The sequence below is a fragment of the Scleropages formosus genome, chromosome 8 (genome assembly GCF_900964775.1).
Source record: "Scleropages formosus chromosome 8, fSclFor1.1, whole genome shotgun sequence".
Lineage (NCBI taxonomy): Eukaryota > Metazoa > Chordata > Actinopteri > Osteoglossiformes > Osteoglossidae > Scleropages > Scleropages formosus.
Window position 1 is genome coordinate 19699843 of NC_041813.1, and position 16449 is coordinate 19716291.

Sequence of the window (16449 nt, forward strand, 5' to 3'; positions counted from 1 at the left end):
CCCGAATGGTTCGGTCCATTTGGTTTTCAACAGGCTAACCAGCACAATAAACAATGTTAAATTGCTGAATGGTAAGTAAAGAAACTACAAAAATGATTTTTAAAAACTGCAATAAATGTGTTTACTTTTGACAACCAACTGCATGTACTTATACTTTATTAAAAGAAATGTTAACGGTCAATGACAAACAGATCCCGGTAGGCCTTTCCCGCCGGCACCCAACCTGGTTCAAACAGAAAATATTAAATAATGGACCAAAATGAACAGTGCAACAGTACAAAGTGAAGTGCATGTGAGCAGGCGGCAGCGACGAGATTCAGTACTTCATTGGTGGTATTTTTGCCGGCATCTTAGTGATTCTTTGCTACCAGCATGCCCGTCACAGCTCAGTATGTGACCCTAGTCTTTGTAAAATTCTATGATACAACTTAATTATTTACCCAAAGTAACTTACAAATGCTAGATACACTACCTCCAGTGAATCTATATACCAGAACAACACTCTCACACAAACACACACACAAGCAGAGGATAATTTAGAGCCACCAATTCACTTGAAGCACATCTTCTGACCGGGAACCTAGAGCACCCAGAGGAATCCCATTCAGTCATGGGAAGAATGTACAAACTCCACACAAACAAAGCAGGGATTGAACCTGCATCCTCTCCCATCATCCGGCTTCTGGGAGACTACAGCGTTACCTGCCGTGCCACTGTACTACATCACTCCAAAACGGTGTCTGGCTGCATTAAGCAGGTGTGATCAATTCTCGGATGAAAATCCTTTATATGTTGGAGGAGGAGGTCTTACACCTTGATGAGTAAAGCTGACGGTGTTGTGTATCTTTTAGGTCAACGTTACGGTCACTGTCCCTGGTCGATTGTTATCACCGGAAGCAAACTGGTAGTTCCTGGTAAGGAAAAACACAGTACTTCTGCTCTCCAGTGTTCGTCATGTTCTCTCTTGTGTGTCACACATTGTTTAGTCCAATGAGAACAAGCATCATTTTTCCACAGGCATGTATATGACACAGAGAGCACCTCAGCAACCAGAGCAATTTGTAGCAGTGATGTGACCTGACAGGTCAATATTGGTATTAGCTCCTACTGCTTGCCAGCTTACTGGTATCATATCAGCTGGGGCTTCTTATCTGTGTAAGCTCTATGGTAATCTTCTCTCTGGTCTTTCCAGACGACGAGTCCTGCTTCGACTCCCTGTAAACACATACAGAGCATTCTTAATTTGAGTCAAGTGAGAAAAAAAATGCTTTTGGAAAATCATGATCTAATGTGAGCTACCAGTAAAGTGGGATGGGTTCATCATGACTCCAAGAACGTTCCTTGAGTTTTTGGCTGGTATAACCCAACAGCTTGTTCAAACATCATTGGCTCCAGACAAAAGCTTCTCAGCAGTGATTGGTCCAAGAGAAGGTGTTTGACAGCGTCCAGTAAAGCACCAGCCCCTTCCCCATAGCAAAGCGCTGTTAAGGAAGAGGTCCCACTTGAGCGCTCGTTCTCTGAACACAGCAAGGTATGCAGTAAAGTGCCACATGTCATGGGGGTCCTGGCTACTGGGTTCAGATGATGCCAGACTGGGCCAGCTCGTGCAGCTCCAGGTGGCTGGAGGCCTCCCATGGGCACACCACTGTGATATCTGCAGGTATGACAGTGAAGAGCAGTGAGAAATGTCAGTGTGAGCATCTCCTGTCTCTTTGGGAAAATACACTGTGTGCACCACACTGCCACGGTACTTGCCAGTTCCCAGCCCTTCCATTCCAGGTATATCATCACCGAATCTGTGCAATTTAAAAATCATCTAACATTATTTTCATTGCAGACCAGAATGTATAATCACAGTGGCGCTGCCTTTGGATTCAAAGGTGGCAGGTTTGAATCCAGCCTCCAGCTGTGGTACCCTTGAGCAAGGTACCTGCTCCAGTAAAATTACCCAGCTCTGTAAATGGGTAAATAAACTATGTTTCATTATAACACCTTTAAAAGCGGTTTCTCCAAGCACTTCACAGCAAGAAAAAGAAGAAATGGAGCACGATATTAAAATAAGAATAAATATACAAAAAAAGTCAACAAAGAAGGCTCCAGAACATACCCCTTGAGCCCCTTCTTTGGGGGTTTGCTCTTGAACTGCCTGCTCATCCTTTGCTTGAACTTGTGGGGGCCCCTCCTGGATGTGATGGGTCCACCTACTGCCCTAGTTGGGGTTCTCGGTGTGTCGCTGTGACCGCTGCTGCTGTCTGCGTTCATCTCTTCGTCAGACCCTCCTAAAGTGCAAAGCACAGGTTCAACATGTCGATTGCATTAATATGTTCTCCGGTCGAGAACCGTTACGCTCATTCTTAGGAGGTAACACTGTGCCAATGTTCAGCAGTGTTCAGCTCAGCAACCAGAGCAAATGTGTTCGGTACCATACCATTTTTTAAATTTCAGTGTATTTTCTTTTCTGCTGTTAAGATAATTTCATGACGTCGATGTGAGGTCACAAATCAGGCCCCTGTGAATCCTCCACATGTGGATGAGGTGCAGTAACATTGGAACGTGCTGCGTTGTGATCAATAATCTCAATGGCCGATTTCCTGTCAGATCCCACAGTTTCTTCCCCCGGTGTCTACAAAAGGCCCTTACTGCATCCTGGGTAAGTTTTATTGTATTTGGATGGGAATAAAGTGGTGAAACATGTGGCTTTTTAAAAATGCTACAAGTAAACTTTTGCATCCAAAATTATGTTTTCCTGAAAAGCTCTTTAGCCTGAAGTATTAATTGATGGATGGATGGATGGAAAGGGGTGCGGTGGCGCAGTGGGTTGGACCGCAGTCCTGCTCTCCGGTGGGTCTGGGGTTCAAGTCCCGCTTGGGGTGCCTTGCAACGGACTGGCGTCCCGTCCTGGGTGTGTCCCCTTCCCCCTCTGGCCTTACGCCCTGTGTTACCGGGTAGGCTCCGGTTCCCCGTGACCCCGTAAGGGACAAGCGGTTCTGAAAATGTGTGTGTGTGTGGATGGATATTTAAATGTTTTTAGGGGTGGTGAGAAGCAGGCCGATTCTTCTGCGACGACTTTAAAAGACCATTCCTTCTCAGTGTTGTGTCGTACCGGAGCCTTGAACGAATGAATATTTCAGCAACCCAAACACCGTGTTTCAGTGCTTCTTTGTTAGGAGTTAAACACGGAAAGTTCATACATTTTTAAATAACATCGTCAATATTGCAACAGCACTCGACTGTAGCTCTGTGTTCATTCCAGCTGTTTAAGTTCAAGATTTCTATTCCAGAAATTCATATTCACCAAGTAATCTATTAATTAAGCATTAATTAACCTGGGTTTAAATGACAGTAATTGTCAGTAACTTTAGTTCTCGTTTTTATTAGACCTCAATAGTGAACTTGTACTTACGAATACGACCACTAGAAGGGGGCAGTGGCTCCACTGAACAAAAGCTTTTACTTTTATGGAATTAAGTAGGTCTCAGGATAAATCTTTTTTGCTTTTTAAATTCTCATTATGATTATTTTAATTAATGATATTAAAAAAGCATGGTGTTAATGGTGTCAGCTGAACAGGGACAGAAATGTGGTCAGTGATGTTAATGTGGATCTCTAATCGCTGGATGAAATGTTGCGGAATGTAAATTTAATCTGTTATTAATATAATGCAAAAAAAGAGGACAAAAAAGTTTCATGCCTTTATTTTTCCATGTCCATTTTTAACGGCCCACCCAGCATGAAGTTTGCTTGTGTTTTTAAGATGATTTATAATAATAATAATAATAATAATAATATGTTCTGAGATCCCCATGCAAACATACAGCGAGGGATATGTAGACCATTTACGTAATTGCATGAATCCAACAAATAATAACAGCAATATAAAAGTGATCTGTCATTGCTAAGCTGTGAAACCATCAGTCAGTGACTTCCTGTAGTTACTATCAGTCAAGAAGAGACAAACTCTTGTATCTAACATTTTTCCTATGAATCATTTCTTTTCATATTGTTAGGTCAAATACACTGACCTGTGCAATAAATGTGTGATTTACTGTGCTTTTTTAAGATATACATCCTGTGTCTGTTTATAGAAGTGTTTCTGTTCCGCATCTTCAGTCTCACCCTTTGCAGAACGATGTCTGTTTCTGTACATTGCAGATCATAAATAAATATGATAAATAGCTGCAGAAACTGTCAGCTGCAGTTAAAGCTTGGAAGACTGTCATATAGTTGGAGAAGTGAGACGGTACACCCTCCATATCCTCTGGGGGCAGCAGTGAGTTCATCCTCCTGAGGATGTAATGCTAGGGAGAAGTGGCTGGCGATGTGATTCTTGGTGACCCCAGGCGCTTTGCCTTCCCATCCTCCTCTAGGGCCTGGGCAACCAGGGCAGGGTTTGGACTGGAGTGGCGGTGTCTTCTCATGAAGGGGAAGACACTACAATGAGGGAGAGGACAAATGGTTGTTGATATATTTTTTTATTCCTCTCTACCTGTTCCAGAGGCTAACAAAAGGGGCAGCACAAATGGGTACCTTCTCTTGGTCTCCTGGGGCGCTATGGCTTTCACCAGCAGGTTTTTGTAGAGGTCAGACTTTAGGTATCGAGGGTATGAGTCCTGCAGTTTGGACGAAAGATGGCAGCAAAGAGATGGCCAGATGAACCTCAGTAGTCAATCCTGAATCTGGAATGTTCTATCTTGAAGGCCCTGGTGAATGAGAATGTGTACCCCCTACCTTCTTCATGAGGAAGTAGATGTGCATCTGGGCGTCATCCATGACAAAGCGGTTAGGTCTCCGTAGGCCCTCCAACGTCTTTTCCATTGTTTTGCTGTCAACATTAACCCACTTGCTTGCACCCGGGGCCAGGAACTGCCTGTGGGGAATCCAGCTAACCTTAGAATAGAGAGGAGGAACCCAGACAGAGATACACCACCACCACCCAATTGGTACCCAGTTAGAGAAACACCATCACCCAAATGGAACCCAGGAAGATATACAGTACATCACCAACCACATTGAACCGAGGTACAGATACTTTATCACCCAAAAGGAAACGGGATAGAGATACACCACTGCCAAGATAGAAGCCAAATAAAAATATACCATCATCAAGATGAAACCCAGATAGAGATGTATCTCCAACCAGTTATACAATCTCTACTATCCTAGTAGAGATCTACCACCACCAGGATGGAACCCAGGTAGAGATACTCCATGATCCACATGGAACCCAGGTAGAGATATGGCTATACCTACATTGAACCCAGGCAGAGATGAACTACCAACAGACACAAAAGGATGATCCCAGCCACACCAAAATGTCACAGCTACATTTAGGAGGCATCTACCATAGGTACAGTGGCTCATCCATTCCCAGAAGAGATCAGAGCAGGACAATGACCAATGAGTTGCCATCATACTTACTTGTAGACCTCCTGCACCTTCTGTGGGATCCTTGAGTTCTCTCCGTGCCGGATGTCCTCACACGCCTCCCAGAAGCAGAGGTTCTCCGCTGGTAGAAGAGCACATCACGTGTCATTTAGAAACTGTCCTTCTTCTCCACGTAATGCAACAAAGAAGCCCATTTATTTGGGCTGATTCATTATTATTATTGTTGTTGTTATATAACAGAGATAACTCTAATTTCCTTTCAGACTCATCTCTATCATTGATGAACATCATAATCACAGTAATCGCTGCAGCTCGTGAAGAGGCTGAAGACTGTAATCCTCTTGTTATTCCTCATGCACATCCCCCATGTCCTACTCACCGCTGAACTCCTTCTCCAGGTACTCCATGAATTTAAGTCGCCCCAGGGGGTCACTGAGCAGCTCCATGAAGCGGAAACTCCACCTCTCCACCCTCAGCTTGGTTGGAGTGGACACCCTGCATGGACACGTCCAGGTAAGGCAGGACATGAGCAGGTAAGGGTGTCACCCACTGGGAATCCTGCCAGTGGGACTTGGGAGGGTCAGGAACTCACGTGTTGGTGTTCAGAGCCCAGTGTGTGATGTCATCCGTTATCCAGGGGTTACTGGGAGGGCATCCGTGCATCATCGGGTCGTGGCTGAAGTACTGCTCGCTGTACTTAATGAAACTAGATGGAAACGTCACAGCGAGTGACCAATCAGAGTGCATCAGGGCTGGGAATTATGGGAACACAGGTGAAGGTATCCCTGGTATGGAAGGTATTCAAACTACTGCATCGTCACACAGTACTAGTGGCTGTGTGAGCCCATCCCAGTCAGCTGCATCGCAGTGTGACACAGCGTAGCACAGGTTAATGCGGTGAAACCATGTAACACAATGTTTACAGTGTAGAATGAAACAGAGTAACGTGGCACAGTGTAACACTGAGCTGCACAGTGTATCAGAGCGTAAATCACAGTAAACCGTCACATAATAGTGTAACAGTACTACAGTACATCACAGTGTATCACGGCATAATACAGTATACCAAAGTGGAGCACGGTAATAGCGCTCTGACGTACCTCTCGAGACAGATGGAGGACTTGACCCTCGACCGTCCCAGAGCTTTTTTTAAATGCTCAACCTGGTTCAGGGCGGCACAGAAAAACGGCGAAATACCGCAGAGTGAGAGGTGCGCACTGCTGGTGCAGGGCAGCAGGTGGCGTCGCTGTTAAGGAGTGGGATTTCCTTGCGGCGCGGGAGTATCGCCTCTGACAACGGTACTTCACACAAATTTCTACCGTGGAAATGTGCACTGTCATGGTTTACTGTTAAGTTTCGGAGTATATCTGAAGTCTTACCTCTTTTTTGTAGTACTCAGTATTCTGTTCTGAAGAAATAAGGAAAAAAACTTAATATTTTGTGACAAATAGATACAGCTGTTACTCAGGTGTTGACTATTAGAAACATTAACCCAACATGATTACTGTATCAATGCCTTGCCATATAAATGAAAACAAATTGTTAATGTCCAGGTTTATTTCCAAGTGTGTACTTACAGTAAAGAAGGTAGGATTGCAAAGAAAAAACAAAGAAAGAGACTTCAGCGACTTTAGAAATGTGTAGAAGAATTTTGTCACAATATACAAAATCATTGTCCTTTATACTTTACGGTGACAATTTCTAATAGATATGAAATTTGTATTTCGTAAATATCATGTTACTCTGCCAAATAATTGTCAGTAGAACACCACAGATCCAAAAGAGGACTACAGAGTTTCTGACAGTAATGCTTGACATGAGTGAAAAGTTTCATAGTTACGCAGAATGTTATTAATGCTGCGTTCTGTCATGTATTTTTTTTTGATGGATTATGAATGAATGAAGTCGAACCAGCTGAACTCTGGAGGTGAGGCGATTCCTCCGCTCTGGACCGTGTTCTCGGATATCGAAGGCTCCTGGCTGCAGACAGTCCGGGTGGTCAGAATGATAAGTAATCAATCAATCAATCAATCACTCACTCAATCAATCAATCAATCAATTAATCAACCTATCTATCTATTTATCTACCTGTCTATGTTAAAAGTACTGAAAATGAAGATGCGTGATCTCCGCCTTCAACTCCGATTCAGCGCCGCATGTTGACCGAATCATACCGTGAACGTGAAACTTTCCACATCTTGTTATTGATCACTCACACTAAGGAACACCAGACAGGAGCTGTAAACACTGTGGAAGTGAGCTGAATTAATGCTCTCCACACTTATCCCGCGTGGGTCCTCTTTAGCGCCATCTATTGGCCGAGCAGGTAAACACAGGTCGTGTTTGCTCTGCTACATGCTCTGCAGCAACTTCAGTAAATGTTTGTAAAAATGCAAAAAAAAAAAAAAGAAAAAGTCTGTACCCCTGAGACGAGCCGTCGGTAAACCGAGAAGATACCGGCTCGGTTCATACAGTGGTGGGAGCGGCTGCGAGGGCGGAGTGCCCATTTCTCAGATTAGTGCGGTTAGAGCTGCCATTATGCCCATTAAGCACAGCAGCATCCAGCATTAGGACTCGAGGCAGAGACATAACAGGCACGTAATGGATTGGACATTTAAGAGACTGACTCCATTCCCAATTGGATTAGAGAAATAAAGAAGAGCAGCAGATAGATTCTGTCCTCCAGGCCACACTGGCCCCTCTGCGCCTGATCCGCGTTCCCTATTCACATATATTTGGTGCTTTTCTTCAAAGCAACTTACACCGACTCACCAGTTTCTACACCTGGGTAATTTTTAACCCGGATTCAGATCAGGGTATGTAGCCCCGCCGAACGGTTCCAGCCTGGTTGGTGGGTAGAACCTTGGACCCGTGCTTCTACCGACCTGTGTAACTGATGCTGTTTTGATCTTACTTTGGTGGGATGCGAATGACGGAAGACCCAGTTTAGCACCCCTTCCCTTTTCATGCAGCCTTCCTCCTTTATTCATGAACTCCAGCTACGGGGGGTGCAAAGTGCAGTTATTTATTCTCCCGTCCGCCTCCCGGTACCCACAATGCATTGCTCCCGTTCCACCGCTTCCTTCTCCTTTTCACTCGCAGCCTGAATATTTCATGACACAGGCGGAACACAAATGCTGAAGCTGCGCACCTCTTTATTCGCGTCGGGGGGGTTGGGGAACCAAGGCTGTAGGGGGAGAACATGCGTGATCTTTCTGGAAAGCGGGCGCGAAAGATGTGCATTGTGGGAAGACACGCTTCCGAACACTACGCAGTTAGGTTCCGAGAGGGACCGGGAGGAGCGTGACAGGAATGTCAGGAACAAGAGGCATTTGGTCACAGCTGTATTCCGCAGCCTCTCTGCCAGGGCACAAAGCCCCCCTACCGTCCTGGAATGCCAAACCGGACACCCGAACCAGTGTACGTTTTGTAATGTGGGTAATAGGACACATTCGACTTGAATGTTCGCATTTGGTGTTTGACTGCTTTCCTCTGTCTCTCTGGGAGAGGCGTGGGGTCAGACACTCTACCGGGGGTCTGTTGATGAGCCAGTAGGCCTGCTCCTGGCACTCGAGCACGATGCGGTCTGCCTTCCTCCTCTGCTTGGATGCCCTGGTGGTGGTGGTGGTGGTGGTGATGGAGGGGGGGGAACAGTACTGGTTACGGCAGTTTCCAAACCCCCAATCCTGACCCCAACCTCCAGTAGAGGGACAATCTCAAAGAAAGACATATTACAGTGTCATAAGGGGATCACGGCACTGGCGCAGGAATATATGTGAGGATTATTATTATATAATATAAAGGATTATTGAAACAGTAATTAAAACAGAAAAACTGTCAATAGTATAACATCCATATGAGCGTTACATAATAATGTTGGAATCTGTTCATATCCAAACAGCCCAGTGAGGAGCCTGTTGTTAAGATGCACTTTTATCTGAGTCCCATATTATAGATGGTGCCCTAATTTTAGCGTTTTCAGCTTAATTATCACACACACACACTTTCTGAGCCGCTTGTCCCATACGGGGTCGCGGGGAACCGGAGCCTAACCCGGCAACGAGCAGGGCGTGGGGCCGGAGGGGGAGGGGACACACTCAGGATGGGACATCAGTCCATCGCAAGGCACCCCCAGCGGGACTCGAACCCCAGACCCACGGGAGAGCAGGACCCGGTCAAACCCGCTGCACCACCGTGCCATCGCACCCCTCTTTTTATTTAAAAATTGTTTGATTTTCTTTATTTTATAGCTTCTTATTTTTTGTTTTATACTGTTTGTAAAGATATATAAGTAAGCAAAGCATATCAAAATGACTGCTCGTTAACAGTGCATGTGGCAGCATTTAGGGTTGATGCCCCGGGGCACAGTTGGATTCAGTCTGGAGACCGGCGGGTTACAGGGTCCCATGACAAGGCACTGCTGTGGGGGGTGTATCCCAGATTAGTGCCACCTGCTGCGTGGCATGAACTCGAGGGCATCACAGTATCAGCCTTTGTTGTAAAGCAGAAATGAGAAGCAACCAGCACCGCTATGTTGTGGGTCACGACCTCAGTGGCTTACCTGAGCTGTTCTTTGGCTTGCATCACCACAAAGTCCCAGGTGTGGTTGATCCGTTTGTGGAGGAGGTTGTAATTTTCCTGTCACGACAGAGAAGAGGAATTGAGCATGAAGATGGTGCAGAGCGATACTACTACTACTACTACTAATAATGATAATAATAATAATAATAATAATAATAATGCATTTTACTTCATTGCAAAAAATCTAATTGCTTACAATAAAGCATTATACAAAGAACATAATAGAATACAACTGAAACATTGCACACCTCAATAAAATGTCAAATTAAAACTGTAATAACAAATATAGTAAATTAAAAGTAAAGCACAAAATACATTAAACACAGACACATTAGAGGCTACATGAACGCACTGCTGCACAGACTAGGTCTGTGGTAGTGAACACGATGGAGCTGTGCAGCAATATGTTTTCAAACTCATAAAAATGCCTATGTGAACTTTATGGAATGAAAATAGAAATTATAATAATATAAATGATTGCGGAATGTGGTAAGGACTGCAGGTACGAGCACGGCCTTTACCTTCTCGTAGTCGATGAGCTGCCCTTGTTTACGGATGTTCTTCTTCGTCAGATAAATCGCTGTGAGCGGAAAGCAGACGGAGGGAGAAAAGACCGTTGAACGTGTGGTTTCCGCTGAACACAGACACAGTGTAATCACACAAATGGGAACCGGGTGGCGCTGTGGTTAGAGCCTCGGCCTGGAAAGACCTTGGATTGAATCAAACCTCCTGCTGTAGTACCCTTGATCGGAGAACTTACCTTGAACTGGTACAGTAGAAATTACCCAGGTGTATAGGAGCCACTGTCTTTGGCTCAAAGGTTGCAGGTTCAATCCCCACCTCTGGCTGTAGTACCCTTGAGCAAGTTACTTACCCTAAATTGTTCCAGTAAAATTACCCCGCTGTATAAATGGGTAAATAACTGTAAACACCTTCACATTGTAAGTTGCTTTGGAGGAAAGCGTGTCCTAAATAGGTAAAGTAAGTACCGCAACATTTATTTACTTTGCAGAAAAATAAGTCAGATAAATGAACACATAATGAGGTGGGTTTACCGTAGTCCAGCTCGGACGCCGGCCACTGCTGCGAGCTCCAGAAGTACGGGGTCTGCCAACGACAGAACACATCGACACTTCGTATCACTAAACAGCTGGGGAGCTTTTCAACCGCAGCCACGTGTTGGGCGGCTCAAGGCCTGGGGGGATTTGACCTGGTAACCCACAGGTCGCCAGCTAGGGACACGTGTTGAACGGCAGGAAGGGGGGGGCAGCGAGCCGTCCCACCTGGAAGCGGTAGGGTGACTCGTCCGGGCGGAGCACCAGGTTCCTGGGTTCCTTCAGGGGGTAAATGTAGCCGTGCCTCACGAGCAGGTCGCCCACGTGTAACGCCTCTGGGAACACGGAGGGGTCGCATGAGCGCACGGGACCAGCCAGCAGCACGGACCGAGTGCTGATCAAACACTGACTGAATTCTGATCAAATGCCGATCGCAGCAATCGAACCCCTTTGTACACAGAGCTTGATCGTGGACCCCCATGGGTCATTCTTATGCATTTCATGTTCTATTCCCCCCCCAATGATGCAGAAGAAAAACACACAGAGGAAACCATCTGCTCTAGATGACGAGTGTGCATCAGATGGCAATGCAGCTGCACACACACACACACACACACACCTGCGGGAACTGAGCATTCCACACTGGAACATTAATTGTGCCGAATTGGGACTTTCCATTAGCCTCGGCTCCCATCATCCCTGAGGAATCCCTGGGGGGGGAGGTGCTCCCCTTGGAGAGGGGGTGTTTGGCCCGAACACGCACCCCCCCCACCCGGTGTGGCCCTGCTCTGCTGGAGGAAGAGCACGCCCCGTGTGTACTGGAAAGCCACAGCTGCTCACTCGGGCAACTGGCTTTCCTGCCTGCGAATGCGCAGTCCAGGCGGCGAACGTGTACGCTCACCACATGTCCTGTGTTTACCGCGTTTACCATATTCCCGACGGTTTTCTTATTTCCAAGGCGTCGTATAAACAAGGATTTTTCCACATCTCGCAGTGAACGTGTTGTTGTTGTCATTTAATTGCACTTTTAATTGTGCGGTAGGAGCCTCTCGGCGTGCTATTTATAGGCACAGTCGTGTCCCCCACGGGTCGAGGAGCACAGCGCCACCCTGAGGTCACTAAAAGGCAACAAGAGGGAGTGACAGGTCGTGGCGGATACGCCCCGGTCCCACTTATGGACATAAAGCTGATTAAGATCAGAAACAGCAGCAAGATCTGCAATTATTGCATTTACTATTCAGCTCCAGAACCAGAGTCAAGTCAGAACTGTAGATCACACACACACACACATGCTCAGCTGTACTGGTTCCTCAAGTTACGAACAGTCAACTTACAAACTGTCATACATGCAGACAAACATTTCACAGTTTCTTTATTAATACTTTTTCCATTTCTTCACCGTCTGCTTTCTAAAATTCTGGTTTGCGGTGTATTGGCTGTGACTTGTGTTTATTTGCCCGGCCGACAGGGGGCGGTAAAGAGCGCGGGGACAGAAAAGGAGTGTGACGCTGCCTTCACCCAGCTGCTCTGTGTCTGCTGTTCCCAAGGGGAGGAACACAGCAAATGTTCATGGGATAAATCTGTCAACAACCGTCACTGAGCAGTACTTTGCGGAGACATCGTATTTTTAACTTTCACTTTAATGTTATCTTTTAAAATAGCTCTAAGTTATTAAAACACTTAACGAAAAACTCTTACAGTGTTTTTAAAATTACTGTAGCTATTATTCTTACTAAAACTAAACCCCAAATAAATAGAGGGTCTGGATTGTTAACTGTTTATTGATTGTAACTGAATGATAAAAATGACTTTGGAGTTACAAACAAACTGAGATACAAACAAACTTCTGGTAGCAGTTGTGTTCGTAAGCTGGGGAGCCAGTGTATACACTTGTTATAATACTGCACTTATTTAATTATCTTGTAAAAATTGCTTCAGATCTTTCAGCTCGAACCAGTAGTATGATAGATCAAAACCCAGCTACTCTACCTTCCTCCATGATGGAGTACTTCTTCATGAGCCACTCGACGATATCGTTTCCTGCAGACGGGAGCGGAGGAGAAAATCCCGTTATGGATGGGCAACACATTAAAAATTCATACAACCAAAAGAGACGAGTGTTCTGGGAAAAAACTACCAATAAAAATGAGCAGTGTGCGATCGATAGCAGTCCTAATGCGTGAGGTTCGCGAAGGCAGTCGACGTATCGGGACTCCGAGTCGGCCCAGCAGGAACCCGCTGGGTGTCCCGTCCTCCGCCATGTGGCCCTTTCTATCCACTCTGTTGCTTTTACTGCTGCTGGGGGTATTAGAGTGGTAAATCTGCATGCCCACAGTGATTAGAGCAGAGGTCAAGGTAATAAACTAACCAGAAGGTTGCAGGTTAAAGTCCCGGGAGAGAAATTTGGAATATTGTGTAAATTTGGAGCCATGTTTTGCTGGGGGGGGGTAGTAGGTGGTGTAGCGATCCGGGTTTGAATCCCACCTCCTGTTGCAATACCTTGAGCAAAGTACTTCCTCCGAATTGATACAGTGAAAATAACTTGCGTATGTAAACGATAAATCATTTTGGAGAAAAACATCAATTAAACCAATGAATGTAAATAATATACAAATACACTTCTTTATTTAGAGTGTAACTCATTGGGCCCATATGCCTGTTATCATCTCTCCTATTGTCAGGGAGCACAAAGACAGAACAAAAGAGAAAAGTGTCTTCTCTGCTTTTATTAATCGCTATCGCTATATTTCTAGAACTTTCTGAATATGCACAGGTACTGTGTGGGTGTAAAAGTCGCTCACCCGTCATAGCGTGAGGAATCACTGTGATGAGGAGTCTCTGGTTCTTCATCTTTATTCCCAAGTCTGGGTCCTGCATGGCCACAATGACCTGCTCCATCTGTGGAAACACCCGGAAGATGTGCATGATCATATGTAATAATAGGTGTTGTAACACTAGGATAACAGATCAAAGAGGTCACAGGCAAACTTACCTTATGGTCATGTTGGAATTTCAGTATAAATGTAAACACACATCAGAGCTTTCCGACATAAATGAAGATGTGATATTTATTGTTATATTAATAATCTAAACTGGATTTAGAATTTAAAGTAAATACTAAGGTGCACAAAGGGCTCTTTTGTATGAAATTTGATTGCATTGAATTATCTCATCATTTTACACACACACACACCTTCAGAACCACTTGTCCCATACGGGGTCACGGGGAACCGGAGCCAACCCGGTAACACAGGGCGTAAGGCCGGAGGGGGAGGGGACACACCCAGGACGGGACGCCAGTCCGTCGCAAGGCACCCCAGGTGGGACTCGAACCCCAGACCCACCGGAGAGCAGGACCGTGGTCCAACCCACTGCGTCACCGCACCCCCTCTCTCATCATTTTAATTAAATTAAATTTAAAGTGAGACGCGTGCAGCCAGGTGGAGCAGCCCAGTGTGTATCAGACTTCTGTGTGATTTTCTGCAGTGCTTATGGTGTCCATACAGGGTCTGGAGCCAAGGAAAAATTAATGGTCAAAAGTGATATTATAAAAGATATATAAAAAAATGTTGATAAACAGTGGGTCAAATCAAATTGACGACACGGGGAAATATATAAATCAATGCATGCATTGTCCCCTTCACTTTATGTCCCGCTATAATAATTACATTTTAACTTCAGTGCATCACATTGTCACACTGTGAGAACAGACAAAACCTCGCCGTGCAACTTTTACAAAAAACTAAATAAATGTGCATTGTATACATAAATGATATTTGATGATAATATTTACATAAGATAAATGCTAATAGATAAAAAGATATATATTATTTGTAATTAAATGAAGTAGATGCATTTGTGTATGTAGACATAATGTATGTACATAGTGGGCTATATTATATAAAGTAACACATATTATTGTTGTTGTTAATAATAATAATAATAATAATAATAATAATAATAATAATAATGACATCATCATCATCATGGTAAATGTAGTACTTGAGAACCGCGTACGTGCTGTCCCGTTTTGTGTGCAGTAATAAGAGTTAAATTCCACTTTAGCGCTTCATGATTCCGTCTCCCGGCTGCCGCACAGCGCAGAGTCGCGCTGCCCCGCGAGCGGAACGCGCTCCTAGGTCGGGTCCCGACACTCGGACCGGACACGAGTGGGGACGAAGTGCGGGCGCCCCTTCCACACACACACACACACACACACACACACACGGGCTTGGCTTTTACTCTCTTTTGACAGAACTGTTACTGTACAACTGAAAGTGCGATCGCAGTGCGTTCGTGGTCGGTGAAGGTGGACGAGCCTGAGCTCCTGACCTGTGTGTGTCGGGACCACTTGGAGAGGATGGATGCTGCTGCTGATCATGGAAAATCATCCGTCCTGGAGGAGTGTGTGTGTGTGTGTGTGTGTGTGTGTGTGAGAGAGAGAGAGAGAGAGATGGTGGGCTCTTACCTTGCTCAGTCGAGGCATCTCCACTCGGCGGCTCCTCTCCTGCTCCGCGGTGTGTGTTAATGTCATGTCTGCGCTCCGTCTGCTGATGATGGGCAACTTCACACTCGCTCCTGTGCTGTAGTGTCGCGCGCGCGCGCGCGGGCGAGTGCGCGTCTCTGTGTTTGTGCGTTTTTAGCGCCCCGCAGCGGAGTCAAAGCGCAAGTAACGCGTAAACCTCCCCATCGCACGATTAAAGTCGGTTCCAAGCTGAAGTTACATTTGGAATCTGGAAATATTATCATTATATGAGCGTTGCGTTTGAATGTACGAGAAATGCAGTAAAAGAAATGCACGTATTTATTGCACTTATTTCAGTTCGGTTCGGTTCATTTCTATAATAGAGAGTCTCCCCACGCAGCGACACAGCAGGCAGGGCGAAGAAACAAATACATAAGACTTGCGATTTTCCCCATGGCTAAAATTCCTTTCTAACACTACATACGTGTACAGTCTACATCATTAATGCAACTTATTATTATTATTATTATTATTATTATTATTACGTTGTTGTTGACATGACTGAGTGCCTGAGAGTTACTGTAATAAAAAGACAGTTATCCCACGAACAGGGGGGGTAGGAACTTGACTTAGACACTCAATCACAAGCTGTACTGCTGGGGCCCGAATAGTAAAGGATGTGTGGTGTGAATTATACTCGAAATGAGAATATACATTTTGGATAATGTGGGGTGGGGCGCCCCCGTGGTATTTCTCAATACGTTTCGTGTGTTAACTAGCCGAGGTGTTCGGTTCGAAGGTCTCCTGCTCAACTTTTCTCAACTTTTACCCGCCTCTGCGCGCGATGTACAGACGCGCCTCACCCCGCTTCCACGGCACTATAACTTCCGCCGCTAGGGGGCGCCAGAGTCAACGAGGTAAACGCACGTTGCCGTTGCAGTGAATCGCCTTAAATGGTGTTAA

The 16449-nt window shown here is 45.4% G+C and overlaps 2 protein-coding genes across 2 annotated transcripts; both read right to left on the reverse strand.

Annotated features, from left to right (window-relative positions):
• Positions 1-1577: 1577 nt before the first annotated feature.
• Positions 1578-2262, reverse strand: LOC108937224 (retinal rod rhodopsin-sensitive cGMP 3',5'-cyclic phosphodiesterase subunit gamma). The gene is made up of 3 exons (XM_018757018.1): positions 2108-2262; positions 1756-1796; positions 1578-1654 (listed from the first exon to the last, which is right to left on the reverse strand). The coding sequence occupies exons 1-3, from the start codon at positions 2260-2262 to the stop codon at positions 1578-1580; spliced, it is 273 nt and encodes a 90-aa protein (XP_018612534.1).
• Positions 2263-3798: 1536 nt separating this feature from the next.
• On the reverse strand, positions 3799-15660 carry LOC108937163 (regulator of G-protein signaling 11-like). The gene is made up of 17 exons (XM_018756945.2): positions 15490-15660; positions 13823-13919; positions 13011-13061; positions 11250-11356; positions 11022-11073; positions 10488-10546; positions 9947-10023; positions 8916-8997; positions 7297-7365; positions 6765-6788; positions 6486-6547; positions 5978-6091; positions 5765-5880; positions 5419-5506; positions 4729-4867; positions 4528-4610; positions 3799-4431 (listed from the first exon to the last, which is right to left on the reverse strand). Exons 1-17 carry the CDS (start codon positions 15553-15555, stop codon positions 4299-4301), a joined length of 1419 nt encoding a protein of 472 aa, XP_018612461.2. The 5' UTR covers positions 15556-15660; the 3' UTR covers positions 3799-4298.
• Positions 15661-16449: the final 789 nt, after the last annotated feature.

Excerpts from the sequence above, each read along its gene's own strand:
- LOC108937224 (XM_018757018.1), bottom strand. The coding sequence starts at position 2,262 with ATGAACGCAGACAGCAGCAGCGGTCACAGCGACACACCGAGAACCCCA. Across the intron at positions 1,797-2,107 it reads CCAAAGAAGGGGCTCAAGGG|ATTCGGTGATGATATACCTG; the intron begins GTATGTTCTGGA and ends TAAATTGCACAG. Across the intron at positions 1,655-1,755 it reads AATGGAAGGGCTGGGAACTG|ATATCACAGTGGTGTGCCCA; the intron begins GCAAGTACCGTG and ends TCATACCTGCAG.
- LOC108937163 (XM_018756945.2), bottom strand. The coding sequence starts at position 15,555 with ATGACATTAACACACACCGCGGAGCAGGAGAGGAGCCGCCGAGTGGAG. Across the intron at positions 5,507-5,764 it reads CCTGGAGAAGGAGTTCAGCG|CGGAGAACCTCTGCTTCTGG; the intron begins GTGAGTAGGACA and ends CTCTTCTACCAG. Across the intron at positions 4,868-5,418 it reads AAGGTGCAGGAGGTCTACAA|GCAGTTCCTGGCCCCGGGTG; the intron begins GTAAGTATGATG and ends GATTCCCCACAG.